Raw genomic sequence first — 18,463 nt, 5'->3', positions numbered from 1 at the left:
ACAAAGTGATGTGGTAGATGTGGATGGTTACTTTAGATTCACTGAGGGAATCATATTCAAGGAAACTGAAACCTTGATGACAAGGAGCCAGCCTTATGAAAATCGTGGAGGAGAGGGTTTCAGGCAAAGGAACAGTTTATGCTTAGCACAGAAGTTCTGTGGCCGGAACTATATTCAAGTTGTGAAGAACAGAAGAAAAGCCTACTAGCCAGAGCCTCATCGACAAAGGCATGAGGGGCTGGAAAGGCTGCAGAGAATGGTAGGGGTCAGGTCATACGGAGATTTTGGTCTTACTGAGAGATTTAGATTTCATTTTAATCCAGTGGGAAGCATTAGAAAGCTTTTAGGCAGAGATGGTGTCTTAAAACTTATGTTTTTAAAAGATTATTCTGCTTACTACTGGAGAACAAACTCTAGAGAGAATGAAAGCAAAGAAAACCAGTGATGATGCTGTTGTCATCTCTGTGGGGAGAAATGGTGGCTAGGACTAGAGGTAGCAGTGAAGATGGAGGTAAGGACACATTTGGGATACATTTTCAGAGATGGATTATATATTAGTGGAGATGCTGATGGTAGATGCTGATACCATTTGTTAAGATTAAGGTTGTGTCAGTGCAGGTTTGAAGATGGAAAATCCCCCAAATCAAGAGTTCTATTCTGGATATGTTGGAATTGAAATGGCTCCTATAGGCATAGGGGAAATGTCAGTGAAGGGGATATGTCCCTGGTGTTCAGGGACAGATTAGGTAGGCCTAGAAAAAGTTTTGAGACATCAACATATGAATAATATTTAAAATATTAGGATTATATCAGATTACCTTGGGAGAACTAAGCTCTCTTCTTTTTAGCTTTACTTCCAGCTCCAGATTTAGAGCACAGGTGGCAGAAAGCCGGGAAAGGGACCTGGCAAACCAGAAGAGTGTAGTCTCTCAGAGCTGAAGAAGGAGGTGGTAATCAGCTGCCCCGAATCTTTCTGTGGGGCAAGCAGGCTAGGAACAGAGAAGTGATCATTGACTGGCATCATGAACGTAGCTAATGACTTTGATGAGACTGGTGTCAGAGGAGTTTAGGGAGGAGAGCATGATTTGAGTAGATTAAGGAAAAAATAAATTGGGGAAATTAGGGGTAATAGCTACAGACCACTGTTTTAAGAAGTGTTGCTGTTAAAAGGAGCAAAGAAATGATTTGACAGCCTGAGTATGGATGTAGTATCAGGCAGTGTCAGTTTTTAAAATAAGATATTTTACAACAGTCCTATCCCATAGAACTTTCCCCTAGTAATGGAAATATTGTATAATCTGCACCATCCAGTAAGGAAATCAGCAACAACATGTGGCTATTGAGCACTTGAAGTATGGCTTAGCACAACTGATTTTTTTAATATATTTTCATTCTCATGTATTTAAATAGGTGCATGTGTCTAATGATCTGTGTATTACACAGCATAGTTCAGGAGCATGTTTGTTATTGATAGGAACGGGTCATCCTCGAGGAAGAAATCTAGGTAGTGAAGGTGGCTGTTGAAAGAATGAAGTTCTTGAGAAGACAAAGGATAGAAGCAAAAGCCCTATGGAGGAATGCAGTGTAGAGGGGAGCCAGGGGTACCATATCCCTGGAGGGGAGGTAGAAAGTGCTGACGTAGGGGCCCTTGGGTGGCTCAGTCAGTTAGGCATCTGACTCTTGACTTTGGCTCAGGTCATAATCTCATGGTTTATGGGTTCAAGCCCCATGTTGAGCTCTGCCCTGGCAGTGTAGAGCCTGCTTGGGATTCTCTCTCTGTCTGTCCCCTGCTCATGTGCTGTCTCTTTCTCAAAATAAATAAATAAACTAAAAAAAAAAAAAAGTGCTTACATAGATGAGGGTCACCTGGCAGATTTGGTGGTATAGGATAAGGGATTTTCTATGTACTTTTATTTTCTTTATGACTTATAAGGCAGTGTAATCAAACAAAGAGATTAGAAGGCCGGAGGAAAAAGGAGAAGGTATAAAGGGTTTTTTTGAAGGAGAGAAAGTGAAGTGTTGCCCATTTTGACATTTATGATTATAATTGTAAGGTAGGATAGTCATCATAATTGGGGAAGAGAAAGGGGCAATTTATTGAATGCCTACTGTAAAGCTGGTCCCTGTACTAAGTATTTCACATATATATTGTTTCTGGTCTTCACCATATCTATACAGGGTAAGTTTTGTCTTCCTTTCCATAGATAAAATTGAGGCTCAGAAAATTTAAATAACTCATCCAAGGTCACAAATGCTAGTGGCTAAGCCAGGATTCTACTCCTTATCCGTCTGACTCCAAAGCTCATGCCCCTTCTGTTCTACACACTGTCAGAGTAGTAAAAGCAACACAGATTTTTCATCTGTAACTACGATTCCCCCGTATTTTTTAATGTGATGAGAGTTAAAGTCAGTTTATATAGGAATCATTCCTAAGTCTTGCTACAAGAGTACTTGCTTTCTTAGAGGTAGAAGAAATGTATTCAGATGGTTGTTTCCCTCACAGGAGACCATCCCCTGAGGATGCCATTTAGAGAAACGTAGGGGGATATCAGGTTCAAGCCACTGCGTCATTAGAGTCCTGAAAGAGGAAGAAAAAGTCCACCTTGAGCTCCTTTCCCAGCAAAAGCAGTTTTTAAAAAGGGCATAGTAGGTATTGTCCCAAATTTCCTATCAACTGTCATGGAGTTTATAGAAAATAATGCCTAGATTCATCAAGTTCTGATAAAAATGAATATTTTTGATAGATCGAAGTTTAACTTTTTCTGAACATCCCAAATGGCTTACGTAAAAATCAAAAAATCTCAGAATTGAAAAGGATCTTGTCTTTTTGGTAATAGGCATTCTAACAGGTGTAAGGTGGTATTTCATTGTGGTTTTCATTTGCATTTCCCTGATGATTAATGTCTCATTAATGTCATCTCTGGAAAAAAGACTATTCTAATCCATTGCCCATTTTTTATTTTTTTTAATTTTTTTAATTTTTTTTTTAACTTATTTTTGAGACAGAGAGAAACAGAGTATGAGTGGGGGAGAAGCAGAGAGAGAGGGAGACACAGAACCAAAGCAGGCTCTAGGCTCTGAGCTGTCAGCACAGAGCCTGATGCAGGGCTCGAACCCAGGAACTGTGAGATCATGACCTGAGCCGAAGTCGGACACTTAACCGACTGAGCCACCCAGGTGCCCCTGCCCATTTTTTAAAATGTTTATTTATTTTTGAGAGAGAGACAGAGACAGAGCATGAGTGGGGAAGGGACAGAGAGAGAGGGGGACAGAGAATCCAAAGCAGGCTCCAGGCTCCAAGCTGTCAGCACAGAGCCCGATGTAGAGCTTGAACCCACAAACCATGAGATCGTGACCTGAGCCAAAGTCAGACGCTTAACCAATGGAGCCATCCAGGCGCCCCAGTCCATTTTGTAATCAGATAGTTTCTTTTTTTGCTATTGAGTTGTATGAGTTCTTTTTAGATTTTGTATATTAACCCCTACATTTTTAATTTTTAATGGTCTTTCACATTTACTTTTTGTCTCATATTATGGCATTTTCTGTATTTCCAGAAATATCCATTTTGTCTAGGTTTTCAAAATTATGTTTTTATTTTGTGGTGTTGATGTATATATATTATACATGCACACACACAATTTACTGACCACTTACCTGGGGCAGGCACTGTTTTAGGCGCTAAGGATACAAAACAAAAAAACAAAAATACATCCCTTGCCCTTAATGAGCTTATTAAGTCCTGCTGGAGAGACAGGCAATAAAAAAACATAGATAACGTAAAGGAGTAATGTAGTATGTGATAGTATGCTTTAAAAAGTAAAACAAAGCAGAGAAATGTAAAAGTGAAAATATTATTTTAGATGAAGTAACAGGAGACTTAGATAACTTACTGAGAAGATGACATTTGCATAAAAACCCACACAGTGGGGCGAGTAGAAATCTGGAAGGGAGGGATCCTGCAGGCAGAGAGAACAGCGGGTACCCTGAGGCAGGAGTGTGCCAGACTTCAGCCAGTGGTGAGGAGGCTGGGTCAGCTGGGGAAAAAGGAGCATAAGCCAGGGCAGTAGTGAGGCGGTCAGATAAAAGGGGAGCCAGGTGACACCGGTCCGTGTAAGTCATCATGAAAGCGCTCATTTTTATCCCGAGGATTTTGAACTGACAAGTGGCAGTGGCAGCATATGACTTAAAGTATCAGGATTGCACTCGGGCTGCTCTGATGAGAACAGATGGAAAAGGTGCAAGGCTAGAGATAGAGCAGTTATTGAAATATTTTATTATTATTATAATTATGCTATTACAATCTAGACTTGAGATAATGCTGTCTTCAGCTAGCTGATAGCAGTGGAGATGGTGAGAAGCATTTGGATTCAACTTAGTGGTAACGCTTTGTATGTTCATAAGCTACACATTCGTGTAGTATCACCTTTATGGTTATTAAAATCTGTTGTTTGTAGTTGGTCTCCCATTTCATTCCTTTTTTTTTTTTTTAAACCTCCATCAGACTTTGTGTTCCCAGTGGTTGTCAGCTTAAGGTTATGGAGACCTTAAGGAGCCATTGGAAAAACTTAGAGACTTCCCTCTCTTTTTTGTTGTCACATGATTCAGAGAAGGGTGTGTGTTGGCATTTAGCTCCTTGGGGGCTGGGGATGCAAAGGGTCTTGTCATTTGTGACACAGTGAAGAACTGTCCTGTCCAAAGTATGCCCCCATTAAGAAATACTGACTTCTCTCTTCACTGATCTCTACTTCACTGATCCTTTCAAAGAACTACTTTTTTGATCTAGTGAATTCTAAGTTTCTAAATCTCTGGTTCATTAATTTATGTCCTTTATTTCCTTCCTTCCATTTTCTTGGAGTTTACTTTTTTTGTTCTTTTTATAGTTTCTTAGCTCATTTGTGTTCTCTGATCAGTGTGTTTGAAAATGTAAATTTCCGTCTAGGCGCTCTTTCTGCTGTGCCCTACAAATTTTGGTAGGGCTTCATTCATATTTCCCAAACACCTGCCCCGGCACATAATGAGTACTCGATAATTATTTGTTAGTTAATTCAAATATCTCCAGCCCTGTTTTTAATTTTTTTAATGTTTATTTATTTTTGAGAGCGAGCATCTGTGGGGGAGCGGCAGAGAGAGGGGGCGACACAGAATCGGAAGCAGGCTCCAGGCTCTGAGCTGTCAGCAGAGTCTGATGAGGGGCTGGAACCCATGAATCATGAGATCATGACCTGAGTTGAAGCTGGAAACTTAACCGATTGAGCCACCAGGTGCCCCTCTCCATCCCCTTTTTTGAACCAGAGAATAGAATCCATGTTTACTGATACGTCATGTAATAATATGATAGTATTACCGTTAATAATTTAAATAAGTTTACTGAACTGTTGCATAATAATAATAAAACAGCATACATAATAAAATAAGAGGGCCCTTATACTTGATTATGATGCTAATATCTGTCCTTTATATTTCAGGTGCAGCAGTTACAAGGAGTTTACAGTTTACAAGAACAGCACTTCTGGACCTTATGTTCTGATGTTTATGTTGGGACCTTGAAATTAGTAGTAGCACCTGATGCTGATGCCAGGTGGATTTTGAGCCAAACACATAATATTTTTACTCAGGTATGACTTTATTAACTTCTTAAGGATCTTTGAATTTATTTTATCTACTAGTTCAAAAACTATTTACTATTTAGCAGAGTAAATAAATATATCCTATACTATGAGGAAAGCATAAAGGTACTTTTTTTCAACCATACCATCAAATTTGGGAATTCTAACTTCAGTTAATACTCTTAAGGAAGATATTCCTATTTATTCAATATTGCACTGATTTGAATTCCTTTAAGAAAAAGTAGATTCTCCTTTATTATATACTCATAAGGCATATTAAATGCTGTTTAAAGCCAGGAACTAAAATAGCATTTGGAATAAGAATAATGCTTGTCAGTGGCTTTAGCTAAAAGTAGACTTTGTTAACGGTTTTGTGTGATAGCGAAGCCATAGTTCTGTGTTGATTTAAAAGCTTAATATGCTGCTGTGTTTGGGATCACAAATTAGTCAGTGTGTGCCTGCAACCAAACTGTTTCACCTACTGCTTATGCCATCGTGGGCTGACATAGCCATGTGACCGATAACCAGAGGAGGAGTGATTACTGTGTTCTTCTCTATCTGTTGGGAGAATAAGAACATCACGTCAAGAACATCTTAGGAAAGGGGCGCCTGGGTGGCTGAGTCGGTTAAGCATCCGACTTCGGCTCAGGTCACGACCTCACGGGTCGTGGGTTTGAGCCCCGCATTGGGCTCTGTGCTGACAGCCAGCTCAGAGCCTGGAGCCTGTTTCAGATTCTGTGTCTCCCTCTCTCTCTGACCCTCTGCTGCTCACACTGTCTCTCTCTCTCTCAGAAATAAAACATAGGAAAAAAAAAAAAAGAACATCCTAGGAGAGTGAGAAAATACAAAGTTGTTTCTCGTTCTAGTTTGCTAGAAATGTTTGGCAAAAAAATCTAGAGTTAATATTGCTGCCAAAATTACCCAGCATATAGATCTAATGAGGAACTGTTTCCTTGCCTTAAAACGGTGTGCTTTAAAACAGGCACATGTCTCCTGGTGTGAAGCCGTAAGAAGCACACAACACGACCTGTGTGGTACTCTTGCCAGAAATGGTTAATATGAACAACCTGCCAATCCCACTTGTAGAAACTTCTACAAGACTGTTAGCCTGGATTCTTACAAACTGTCAGTGTCGTGAGAGGGGGAAAATAACCAGTAGGGGATTATGTGAGATTAAAGGACACTTCACAATTAAATGTAACGTGTAATCCTTGGTTGAATCTTGGTTTGGAAATAAAAAAAACAGGCACAGAGGAAATTATTGGGTAATTGGGAAATTTGGATATGGACTGCATAATAGTTCATAATAATTGTGTATATGTTAGATTTCTTGGGTGTGGTAATCATATTGTGGTTATCAAAGAAAGTTCCCATTCTTAGCAGATACATGCTGAAGATTTAATGGCAAAGGATCAGGATGTCTAATTCTCAGATGTTTCAGCAAAAGTAAAAAGATTACTTTTTTAGAGAAATAAAGCAAATGTGGCAAATGTTAGCAATGGGTGAATATAGGCGATGGGTAGATAGGTATTTATCGCACTATTTTTTTGACTTAAAATTTTTTCAAAATAAAAAAATTAAAAAATAAAACCTTTGGAGGCTCCTCATAAAACTCAGACTTCAGCATGGTCCGGTTCAGTTTTCAAGCCTCCTGTTCTTCATTCCCATAGACTTCATATCCCTCCAGACCATTTGCTTTCCTGGGTGGGACAAAATCGTACTCTAATCTGAAGGTCCATTTCAGTTGTTACTTTCCCTCTGAAACCTAAAAACCCCTCCAGGCAGCATTACTTTATCCTGTGATACACATATTTATCTGCAGGTTCCTTCTGGGCATCATGATTTTACATTCCCAATAGTTAGAAAAATGTACATGTATAATAAATTTGTTGAATAAGCAAACAAATTCTTAAAATTGTATTTGACCAAAACTGTCTACATAAGCTAAGTATGGAAAAAGTATGCTTGGGTTCTCATTGGTCTTTTTAACCACAGCACAAAAAGATGGTCATGATATATAGAAATAGAGACAGAGACAAACACACACACACTCACTCACTCACAGAAAGGGAAAGAGGGAGAGAGAAAGGAAGAGAGGGAGGAAACAGAGAAACACATCATGATCTTCAGACATGGACAACAGAACATAATATGCAGTTCAGTTAAATTCAGGACCTTAGTACGGATTAAATGATATCTCAAAAAAAAAAAAAGGAAAAGAAATGAAATGGTTTTTCTAATAATGAAAAATGTATGTTTACGTTCCTTGGGGAATAAGTAATGAAATAATTTTACGTGTAGGGAACAGCAAGACTTACTCTAGTATATTATGCTGGTACCACTTACTCTGGGATTTGAAGAACTAGATGTCTTTTCTTAACAGACACTATAATAAGTCTATATGATTATGACTTTCTTATTTTTAATTTTTTTAATGTTTTTATTTCTGAGAGAGAGAGAGAGAGAGAGACAGTGTGAGCAGGTGAGGGTCAGAGAAAGAGGGAGACACAGAATCAGAAGCAGGCTCCAGGTTCTGAGCTAGCTGTCAGCACAGAGCCTGATGCGGGGCTCGAACCCACGACCTGTGAGATCATGACCTGAGCTGAAGTTGGACGCTTAACCGACTGAGCCACCCAGGTGCCTCTAATTATGACTTTCATGTCATTATGAAGTGTGCCAGACCTTCACAGTGCATCTGAATCCTTCTCCCACCTCCTTCCTGTGTTAGGGGCCAAAGCAGAATGTGGCGGGCAGTAACTTTGCTCTTCCACCGTTATTTCTAGATCATCATTCTCTTCTTTACCTTTTTTTCTGGTTCTACCATGTCCTGCCATCCCCATTGTGTGAGCTTCTGTTGACCTGTAGGACATGCTGTACCCTTCTGTGACTTGGGCGCTTCGTCACGGTTTTCCTTCCGCAAAGGAAATGCCGCTTCTAGGTTTAGAAATGCACAAGCAGCTGGGTCTGTGCTTAGGAACCACTGAAGTTGTAACTCAAGTAGGTGGAGGCTGTTCTTCTGGTAACCCTGGAAATCTTGGCTTCTCAAATGGCTGAAGCAGAAAGTTTATTCAGCTGCTGCTTTGGTTTTGGAAACTGCATTTGGGTTTTGAAAATGTTAAGCTCTGAAAAATATTTTAAGCCTTTTCATCAGCCAAGGTCAAGCCCACCCTGTTTGACGCTAGCAGAGACCAGGGTCTTGCAGTGAAGGTGATGCAACACGTTTTTTTCCAGAGGGGAGTTGGGGGTCACCCTACTGATGAGGTTCATTCCATACCTGTAATGATTTTACCCTTGTTTAGTGATCATTGTTTTGGTTCTGACATATGCAGAATTGAGCTTCCAAAAGACTGAGAAGGATCTTCTCAATAATAAGTTACACTTTTGGTTTTATGACATTTTCAGGTGTCTTTCTTACAGTTGATCCTAAATCAGAAATGTAAATAATAGTTTTTGGTTAATACGTTGTTCTTGTTAAGTGGTATATGAAGATAACCTTAAACTGAAAAGACCAACATCAGTCTGAGAATTACGACTTTCCATTCTGTGGATAAAACTATAAGCTTCATGACTCTTTAGAACTGTATGTTAGGCATGTCCTTTTGATTCTCATTTCCTCTGGTTATCAAGTAATCTTTAATGGCCAAAGCAATTGGTTTGTTGTGCATGAATAGAGAGTAAAACGAGTGAATTGGTGAACTTAGATTTCCTTAGGGATTATTAGTTAAGGGATAATCCAAGTTTTAAACTACAAGGTTTTCTGCTGGCATAAAAAAAGTTCTCTCTCCCATTCTCCCCTGCACTAACTTTTTAAAAATGAGTTATTATTTGGCAATTGATGACATAGAAAACTTATTTTTTATATTTGGTGTATGAATAGGAAGAGAAAGTAGGATACTAGATTAAGATGGCAATTTAGTTTCTTTAAAACTTGCTCATACCATCTGTTAACTTTTTTAATATACTGTTTTGTTAGAAATAACATTTGAAGAAAAATCTCTAATATGCTTCAGTTCCACAAAGCACAGAAGACAGTCAGGCTTAACACATGCTCTTTATTCAGTGATAGAACTTCTGTTGTGATTTCTTTCATCTTTTCTACTCTGCTGCCTATTTCTGTTATGCATACTAAGTCCTGAACCCCTGCTTCCTGCTTCAGCTTTTTGTGTGCCATTCTCTAGTCTCAAGATAGAAGTTCATACTGATACTAGGAAGGAACTAGAAAGCCTCCTCACATGCCCGAATGGGAGTTACCAAGCTTCAGGAACCTCCCTGTCCTCCATGCTCCTGATCCCTTCCTGTCTGGCCACAGACTTCACCCAGCCTCATGTCTGCTGGAGGGTAAGGGTAGCAAGTGGGAGAAGCCACTTACCCCTTTCCAAGGGGCTAGTTATTCTCCCAGCCTTTCCATTTGTTTTGTAGAAGATTTTAATCTTAATTTTTAAGGGTTGATTCTGTTTGCCAACTCTTCAACTTTTCCTTATCTGACTTCACATTTTCTTCATCATATGTGCATGATGCTGACCAGAACCTATCCTTCTGAGGAGGTTGGAGTAAACAGCCATAGGATGTGAGGCAGACAGGTCCCTAGGTCTGTTGCTTTTCATTAATCCACAAGGTTTAAGCTTTCATTGGCTGGGTGGTAGAGGGCAGAAAATAATAGCAGCAGCACATCACCTTTATTGAGAGCCCACTGTGTGACAAGCACTTGGACAGGTGCTTAACATCATAATCTAGCCTCACAAAACGTGTGCTATTATTTACAATTTATAGAAAAAGGAACCCAGACCCAAGTTATTGCTCATGACTTATAATTGCATCATATTCACCAGGGCACCTGGGTGGCTCAATCTGCTGGGTATCCTGCTTTGGCTCAGGTCATGATCTCATAGCTCATGAGTTCAAGCCCCGCGTTGGGCTCTATGCTGACAGTTCGTATTCTGGAGCCTCCTTCTGTGTCTCCTCTCTCTGCCCTCCCCCACTCATGCTGTCTCTTAAAAATGAGTAAATGTTTAAAAGTAAATAAAAGGATAAAGTTAATATCCTATGTTCAGTCAAAAACTAAAGTAGAAAGCTTCTGTAGAATTTGGTAGAGAACATAAAAATAAGTCTTAATGTTAAAAAGTGTTGACTGAATTCTGGTTCATATTACTCTCATCATATAAGATACAATGAATATTATATGGTTTTCACTTTTTAAAGACAACCCCTCAGCCAAGCTATGACTCCTGGTGCCATCCCAGTGGTAGAATGTTTAATGTAAGCAAGCCCTGTTTGACCTGCTAGAGTATTTGTCCTCTCTTCACTGTATTGAAAACCTACTTTGCATTCAGGGAGTAGGTGACTCAATATAGGATTCTTTGGCAATTCTGCTTTTTTCTCTACTTTGAAAGAAATGGAGAAAGGCACATGGGAAGCTGGAAAACTTGAGGCTGTCCCCCTCAGGACAGCTGGAGAAGCAAAATGCCTGTTTCTGTTAGACTGAGCTTTTATGTAAAGCTGTAGCCTCTCACGGGAAACTATAAGCTTGAGTAATTAACTCATGATTATGCAAAGATCAATTTACCTAGCCTCTTTGTTTTTCTTCTTTTTTATTGCCTTGGGCTAACCTCATTTCTTACTACCATGTTCCCTGTCGGATGACTGGGAGTGAGGACAGTGGCAGGGTTAGTAACAGTAGCCCAACTTAGTTTGCTCATTTTACTTTCGTTAACAATTTATTAAAAGTGATAAGAAACTAAGCCACCTTATTTGGGCCTTAGTTGTTTTTTTAAGGTTGGACATACAGGAGCAATTTTGCAGAAGAGCTCTTCATTATTTCAGAGGCCATCTGGGTTGAGTAAATTCAATGCACTGACTTAGAATAAATCATAATTTGTTCAGTAGACTTTCATAGCATATGAAATCCTTTCTCATATATTTGCATATAGTCCTTCCAGTAGTGCCTGGTATGGACTGAGGCTTTATTAAACTTTTGTCAAATATCAGATGAACAGTTTTGTGAGATGAGTAGGCTTGGGATGTATCGACGCTTGTACAATGAGACAAACTGAAGCTTGTTCTAAATGTTAGCCCCAAATCTGACAGATACTAAGTTGTTTTCTGCCATAAGCCTCTCTCCTTAAGGAGAGGCTGCTGTTAAATGTATTTTCTGGAAATTTGAATAACCGATAACAATTCTGAGTAACAGCTTTAATGTAACCACAGCAAGGATTTATTTTATTTTTATTTTTTACTGAAGCAAGAAAGCTGAAGGGTGTTCTGTGCTGGGAAGCTTCCGGGTCTCCCCAGCTTTTTATCCCGTCAGAGTGGCTCCTGCTCCTCCCCCACACTCACTAGTGCTGCGCGGAGCCCTACAGCGTGAACGTGAGGGAAAAAAGCCATGCTAGAAATTACCGCAAGATGGTAGTGTGAATAGATTTTTATCCCCCACTATGGCTTTTTTCTTTTCCATTAATATTCTAATTTACCTTTCATTCTGTGGTACTGACAAGAAAATTCTTATTTTCACTATGTATTCATTTAAAATTCACTCATTTAAAAAATTTTTATTCAAAAGATGATTTAGAATTTCTGTTCATCCAATAAACATTTTTGATTGCTTACTCTGTCAGGCATTACCTGAAGTATAGAAGTCAGCAAATCAGCAATGAAAAGAAAGGTAAAATCCTTTTTTTTTTTTTGAGAGATTACAGAATAATGGGTGAGCAACAGTAAACACAGCAGCATAGCAAATGCTAAGTTTTATAGTATATCAGAAGGCGGTAAGTGCTGTGGATAGGGGATTCAGGGTAGGGAAGGGTAGGGAGCTTACTTGTTGGATGAATGAACTGGATGCATATTATATACCGTAGGCCTCACTGGTGTCTGAGGGGAGAGGGAGCATGTCACATGCTTAACTCCGGTAACACTGTTCCAGGCAGAAGGCGAGTGAACAAGGGGAGGGGAGTAAGAAATCAGGGACCAGGACACAGGATTTATAGGCCATCGTACGGACTAAGGAAGATGAGCTGTTGTAGGCTTTGAGTGATGGAGTGATGTCACTGTAGCTGGTCGGCTGCACGTAGACCAAAGGGAGGCAGAGGCATGGAAGCTAGACCAGAAGCCATTGCAAAATCCAGGCAAGAGATGGGAGTGCCTCAGGCCGAGGTGGTAGCTTTGGAGGTGAATGTAAAGTGGTGAGATTCTGGGACTGTGGTATTTTGAAAGTGAGGCAAACAGGTATTCCTAATGGGTTGAGTGTGAGAGAAAGAAATGTCTTTAAGTTGTAACATTAAGGATGGGATTGAGCCGTAGAAGATGCAAGATCTCCAGGCTTTGAGGGGAGGAAATAGTGTTCAGTTTGGCTGTGTTGTAATACAGACATCCAAGTAAAACTGTCCAGTAGATGGTATGTAGATTCCAACGTGGAAATACAGATGTGGGAGGTGTATGCATATACATGGTAACGAAGTCTGGGTATTAGAGGAGATCAGCTAGGGAACAAGTGTAGAAAAAGAAGGAATGGGAGGACTGACCTTTGGGTAGTTAGTGCTTAGTGCTCCACGTTAGGAGGAAGAAGCACCAAAGACTGAAAAGTGAGGTAAAAAGTCACCAGTGAGTATTCTCTGGAAGCCAAGAGGGGAAACGCGTTTTGTTAGGAGAGAGTGATCGCCTCTGTCCTTGCTGACAGGCTAACTGCTAAGAGGACTGACAAGTGAGCACTGGTCTGAGCACCTTGGAGGTGACCCTGACAAACAGCTTTGCAAAGTGGTGGGTGGCAGAAGTTCAGCTGAATGTGTTCAAGAGACAAGAGGAATTCTAGGCAGCAAATACACAAAAATTGATAACGTCGGAGAGCTGACGGCAATTTAAAGAGCAGTCTTTGAGTAGTGAGTTCATATCAAAAACTGAAGGAGTTAGAATGTATTCACATAACCAACAGATGGTCATACTTCAGTGTTTACTAATCATCCATCACAGGGAGATGAGCCTGGATTGATTTATGATTTTAGTAGCCAACTAAGCAAGCACTGTGGTGTTCTCTGGCAGAGTAACAGTAGAACCTAATTGTTCCAGATTTCGCTGGACATGGTTTATAATCAGCGGCATGGCTTTCTTCCCTAGGGGCAAATGAAGGGTCTATTTTGCAACTTATCAATATACTTATTTCTAAGATAAAATTACTGGCCCCTTATGATGAAAAATAGAGAATTAATCATTCCAGAGGCAGAAGAGAAAAATAATGCTTTCCTCTTTCAAAAAAAAAAAGATTTTTTAAAAAATTTTATGAAATGTGTAGTGTTATTGATTTTCTAATTTTTTTTTTTTTTTTTTTAACTTTTCAGGCTGGAGTGAGACAGCTTTATGTACAGATTGACTTTGCGGCCATGTAATGAATGAAAAGAAATTATCCTTTTTGGGGGACCTAATATTTCCGGTACCATACAATCCAAAACATTGTACCTAGCTTCTTACGAAAGAAATCATCACTACATATCCCCAACACCCAGGAAACGAGGTAGCGTCAGCCTTTCGTGCTCTGTCGGGACTTCACAGCTGACGGATCCGAAGTAAGAGGGTCTCTCCTGAACTTTTGGTCTTATCTTTTGTTCTCTTCCCTCCAAACCATTTTGATTTCTGAGGTTTCTAGTTTTGTTCCAGGGATGTTAGTTTTTGTTTCCTTTTTTTTTTTTTTTTTTCCATTTCAAAAATGCCTTTGCTCCTCATTCTCCTCCTAGCCAGTAAGAATTCAGACTGTGGGACTCCAGGCATCTGGAATGTCTTCACTGAAGCTGATGGAAGCTGCTGCTTCCTTTCCACAAAAATAGTATTATTAAAAAAAAAAAAAAAAAAAATCATTTTATATGTAATGTCACAATTGTTGACGTTCTTCAGTATAATCATATGTTTGTAAAATTGTTTGTACCTTGCAAACTTATGAACCAAACCATATTGGGTTTTCAAAGTGCCTTTGTATCAGAAAATGTATTTGCCAGCATAAAAATGTACCATCAAAGGTCATGCAGATGTTTAATGGGTGATTCTATAATCTGTACAAGGTGTAAGACTCTTGTTAGTGATACAGATGGTCTTTTCATGTACTTCCAGCATAGGTTTAAATAAATGAAGTTTCCTCTTGCTGCTTTACCTCATCAAAAAACAGGTGTTATTTTTCTTTTTAAATCAAATTCAGTTATCACATTGCATTATTCTGTGGACTGTTTTCAGAACTTTGCAAAGCATCTGTTATATAGACGGTTGTTTTGACTAACTAAAACATCTGCTAAATTCTAAATTTCTCTAAAAGCTATGTCTATGATAACCTTTGCTATATGTCTCCTCGCTGTCGATGGATTTTATTAATGAAAGGAAAGGCAGTGTAGAGTGAAGGCAGAAATGGTGGTGACAATGTTACTGTTTTTTTCATTCTTCAAATGCCAAGTCATACAATTTGTTTTCCTGTGCAAGCCTTGCACAAATACAGTTGCTTTCAGAAATCCTAAAAGCAACATTTTATTGAGTTTAAACTATTGAAGATACAGGTCAGTTGTGATAAAACAGGTGTCTTATAAGTTAATAAATAAGTTGATTTCTAGGTTCTTGTGTATTTGAAAAATAAAAATGTGATTTGAGATGACAAGTGCTTGAACACTCAAAGATTCTATGGGTTATGAAGAATATTGATCTGGATAGACATTTACCCATTGTTCTTCATTTTGTCATTATGTATATTCCCTTTAACTTTAAAAAACTGAATTCTTGGGGGGCAGGGAACCCTGCAGGATGGAAACAGTTGTTTAGAATGTAGACCAATAATAAGCACTTTTTCACTAATGGGGCAGAAATCGCTGTTATTTTGTCTAAGTTATAGAGTTATCTTTCTCCCTATTTCTGATCTACAATTTATGAACTATACTATATAGGAAAACTGAACTACTTTATGCTTCTCAGACTCTGCAGATTGCTACGAGTTGTTGACAGTCTCCTTTTTCCAGATTAAACAGTATTTTCAAAACATTTCTACTTACTGCCAGGCAGCTCTAAAGCTAAGAATTCCTGCAGTAGAGTGCGTGTGACGAAAACAACTGTTGAGATGTTTAAGGAGGGAAAGTATAAAAGGAAACATCCCGATGACGTACTGCTTTTTCATTTTAAGTCTAAGTAGTCATTTGGAAGTTTGCATCCACTACCAAGCCTGATAGAAGCCTGGGATAATCTGGGGGTTTTGGCATATTATGAAAAATGTCAGTCTAGATGAAGGCGGGAGTTTTGGATGTGTGCCTTTAAAAACTAATATACGTAATTGTATGGATTCTTCATATATGGAGATAATAGTTGCACTGGCCTGTAAAACTGACCAGTGCATTTTGCAGATCCAGTTCTGCCTTTCACAAAGCCCTCCACTGCCAAGTGGAGTTTTGCATCATTTTCTGTACTCTCGATACACAAGAGCATGTGTATGTCGGTTTTTCTTTGATAAGGCATTGAGCATACACATTATTAGACTGATACGGAACTCTGATTTTGCACCTGTTAGAAGAGGTTGCCAGCTCGTATCATTTAGCAGGTTGGCGTCAACATTTATGCTTTAATTAAATGTCCTTAAACCTGCGTGTGCAGCAGGGACAAATTAGTGTGACAAAAAGCAACTTTGTTTTCACAAATACTCTTTTCTAACAGATACTGTCTCATCTGTGTTTTTGGTACAGATGTACTGCTAAAACAGATAATCCCACTAAAAAACATTACTTGACTGTTATTAAAGATTTGTGATGTCTCTATTACTAGGCTAAATAACCCTTGGGGCCCGAGGGAAGGGGGACGAATCTCGAAGGGGGACGAATCTCTGAGTATTACTTTGCCAATATTGTAAAAAAACCAAAATATTCTCTGGAGAATAAATTTGTTTTGCTCTGGGGAAGTTTACCTTGCTGAGTAACTTGCTAAGTTTACTTCCCCAAACTGAAATACACCTATATTAGTTTTGTGTTTTGAAATCTAGATTACATTACTCAAAGGGCTTACCGTATGTATGACTTTATTTTGCTGACTCCCTGTGTACTTTTGTGAGGGATGGTGTGTAATGAATCTATAGCTCTGTATTCTTCTCATTGTTGCCAAGCTGTCTTCTGCAGAGGCATAAGGAAGTAGTAGTTAGTGGCACTGGGATTTCCCTTGTATCCAGATGCTCCGGCATTCTTCAAAGCCTACATGTATATACCAGGAACCAAAATACTGTGACTTGGGCACCTTTGTAAAGTAGCCCAGTCGATGACTCCAAATGGAGCTGATGACAGTTCTATGATGTTTTTACCTACTATGGGGTAATCAATTTTATAGAGATTACGAATACAGTGGCATGCTCATATAATGCTGGGATTTAAGAACAAAAATATTCATGGAGTAACAGAATTTTACATCTTAAGGGACTGTCCTTAAAAGCAGTCTCGTTCTACCTCTCATTTTACAGATGAGGAAATTGAAGCCCAGAAATGCTGTCACTTACTCAAGGTCACAGAGATAATTAGTGGCAAAGCCAAGACTAGAACCCAGGTCTTCTGACTCCAAGTCAAGTTCTTTCTACTCCATTGTGCTGCCTCTCCAGTGTAATATTTGCCTTTCTGTAAATGTGATGAAAAAGCATTTGTAAATAAAGGAAAGCTGACTTCCATTTTTGGTACATTAAGGCACTTTATAAATGGAGTTTTATTGTCTTGTTTTGCATAAGTAATTATAAGATTTAGATTATTTCCATACTTTCATTGAGGTTTAGAATATTCTTTGTGGAAGACATGATTTTTGTACTCTCTTTTACTTTTTTACTCTTATGAAACCACTTCTTGATTTTTAAAATTCAATGACATCTGTGCTTTGGATACTTTTAACTTGTTGAGTGAATTTTTCTGTTAATTGCTCAAGGCTAAATCCAATTTAAGCATTGCTTAGTTTCTTTATTTTGTTTATATTCCCTGAGTTGGTACTTTTTAGAAACTAGGCTAATTCTTACAGGTTATATATCATTTCAGTCTTGACTCTTATAATTTTGTTATGGGAGCTTTTGAATTTTTAACATTTGTTCTCAGAGCCACAAAAAATTGGGCATTAAGTGAAGTACAGAACAAAACAAGTTTTTTAATTCAGTAGGGTGAAATGTTGAAGTCTTACCAGAACCCCAGACGTTCAGTTGCTTACTTTAAACATAAAAGCATTACCTTGATAAAGTTAAACTTTCTTCTTTCTGTTACCATCTTCAAAACTAATTATTTTCCGGTTCTCAAGAACTTTGGCAAAAAGAAATTTTATTCTTTGAAGAACACTCACTAAAAGTTTTATTAATGGAAGAAAATGGTTTCAAGACATGACCCACCAGAAGCCTTAGCGATCTAGATCTCTACCATACAATCTAGACAAATAGAATGAAAAATTACGTATCAAAGTATTTATAGAGAAGTAAAGTTAAAAGCCAAATGGATGTCAGTGTTTTTGAGGAGAGCATCTTTGGTTTATGTTTAACCACTCCCTAACTACAAACTATACAGAAAAGTGAGGGTCAGCCTATATTAGTATTTGTGTGTCAGGTTCTTTGTGTGGTCTCTTCCATGTTATCACATTTGAAATCCTCACATTTTAATAAAGAATTTTGCGNAAGGAATTCTTAACTGCATTTTATTTTGCAGATGAGGAAGCTGTTCTTAGAGAATTTAAATGACTTGCCTGAGGGATAGCCAGTGGTAACGCACTGACTTTAAACAGGGTGCTTTTTCTGATGACTACTCTGTTTTAAGTACTTCATTCTACAGTGGTTTAAAGACCCAAGAAGTAGTAGCTGACTTGAACAGACCCTCCAGTAAAATCAGTGAAAAATTACCATGACAAAA

At 38.7% G+C, this 18,463-nt stretch overlaps 1 protein-coding gene across 3 annotated transcripts in view; it reads left to right on the top strand.

Annotated features, from left to right (window-relative positions):
• The window catches only part of SLC30A7 (solute carrier family 30 member 7), a 79,941-nt gene extending 62,670 nt beyond the window's left edge, over nucleotides 1-17,271 (top strand). For 2 of the 3 annotated variants that reach the window (XM_077746112.1, XM_077746111.1), the window contains 2 exons: nucleotides 5,466-5,615; nucleotides 13,931-17,271. In XM_077746112.1, the coding sequence (XP_077602238.1) occupies nucleotides 5,466-5,615; nucleotides 13,931-13,978 (198 nt within the window). In that variant the 3' untranslated portion in view covers nucleotides 13,979-17,271. The remainder of the gene's footprint in view (nucleotides 1-5,465; nucleotides 5,616-13,930) is intronic. The other variant, XR_013330716.1, reaches the window with a different exon arrangement.
• The last annotated feature ends 1,192 nt before the right edge of the window (nucleotides 17,272-18,463 follow it).

The sequence above is a fragment of the Crocuta crocuta genome, unplaced genomic scaffold (genome assembly GCF_008692635.1).
Source record: "Crocuta crocuta isolate KB4526 unplaced genomic scaffold, BGI_CrCroc_1.0 scaffold48, whole genome shotgun sequence".
NCBI lineage: Eukaryota > Metazoa > Chordata > Mammalia > Carnivora > Hyaenidae > Crocuta > Crocuta crocuta.
The sequence above is the reverse complement of the archived record's forward strand: the minus strand, read 5'-3'. Positions and strand labels throughout refer to the sequence as shown.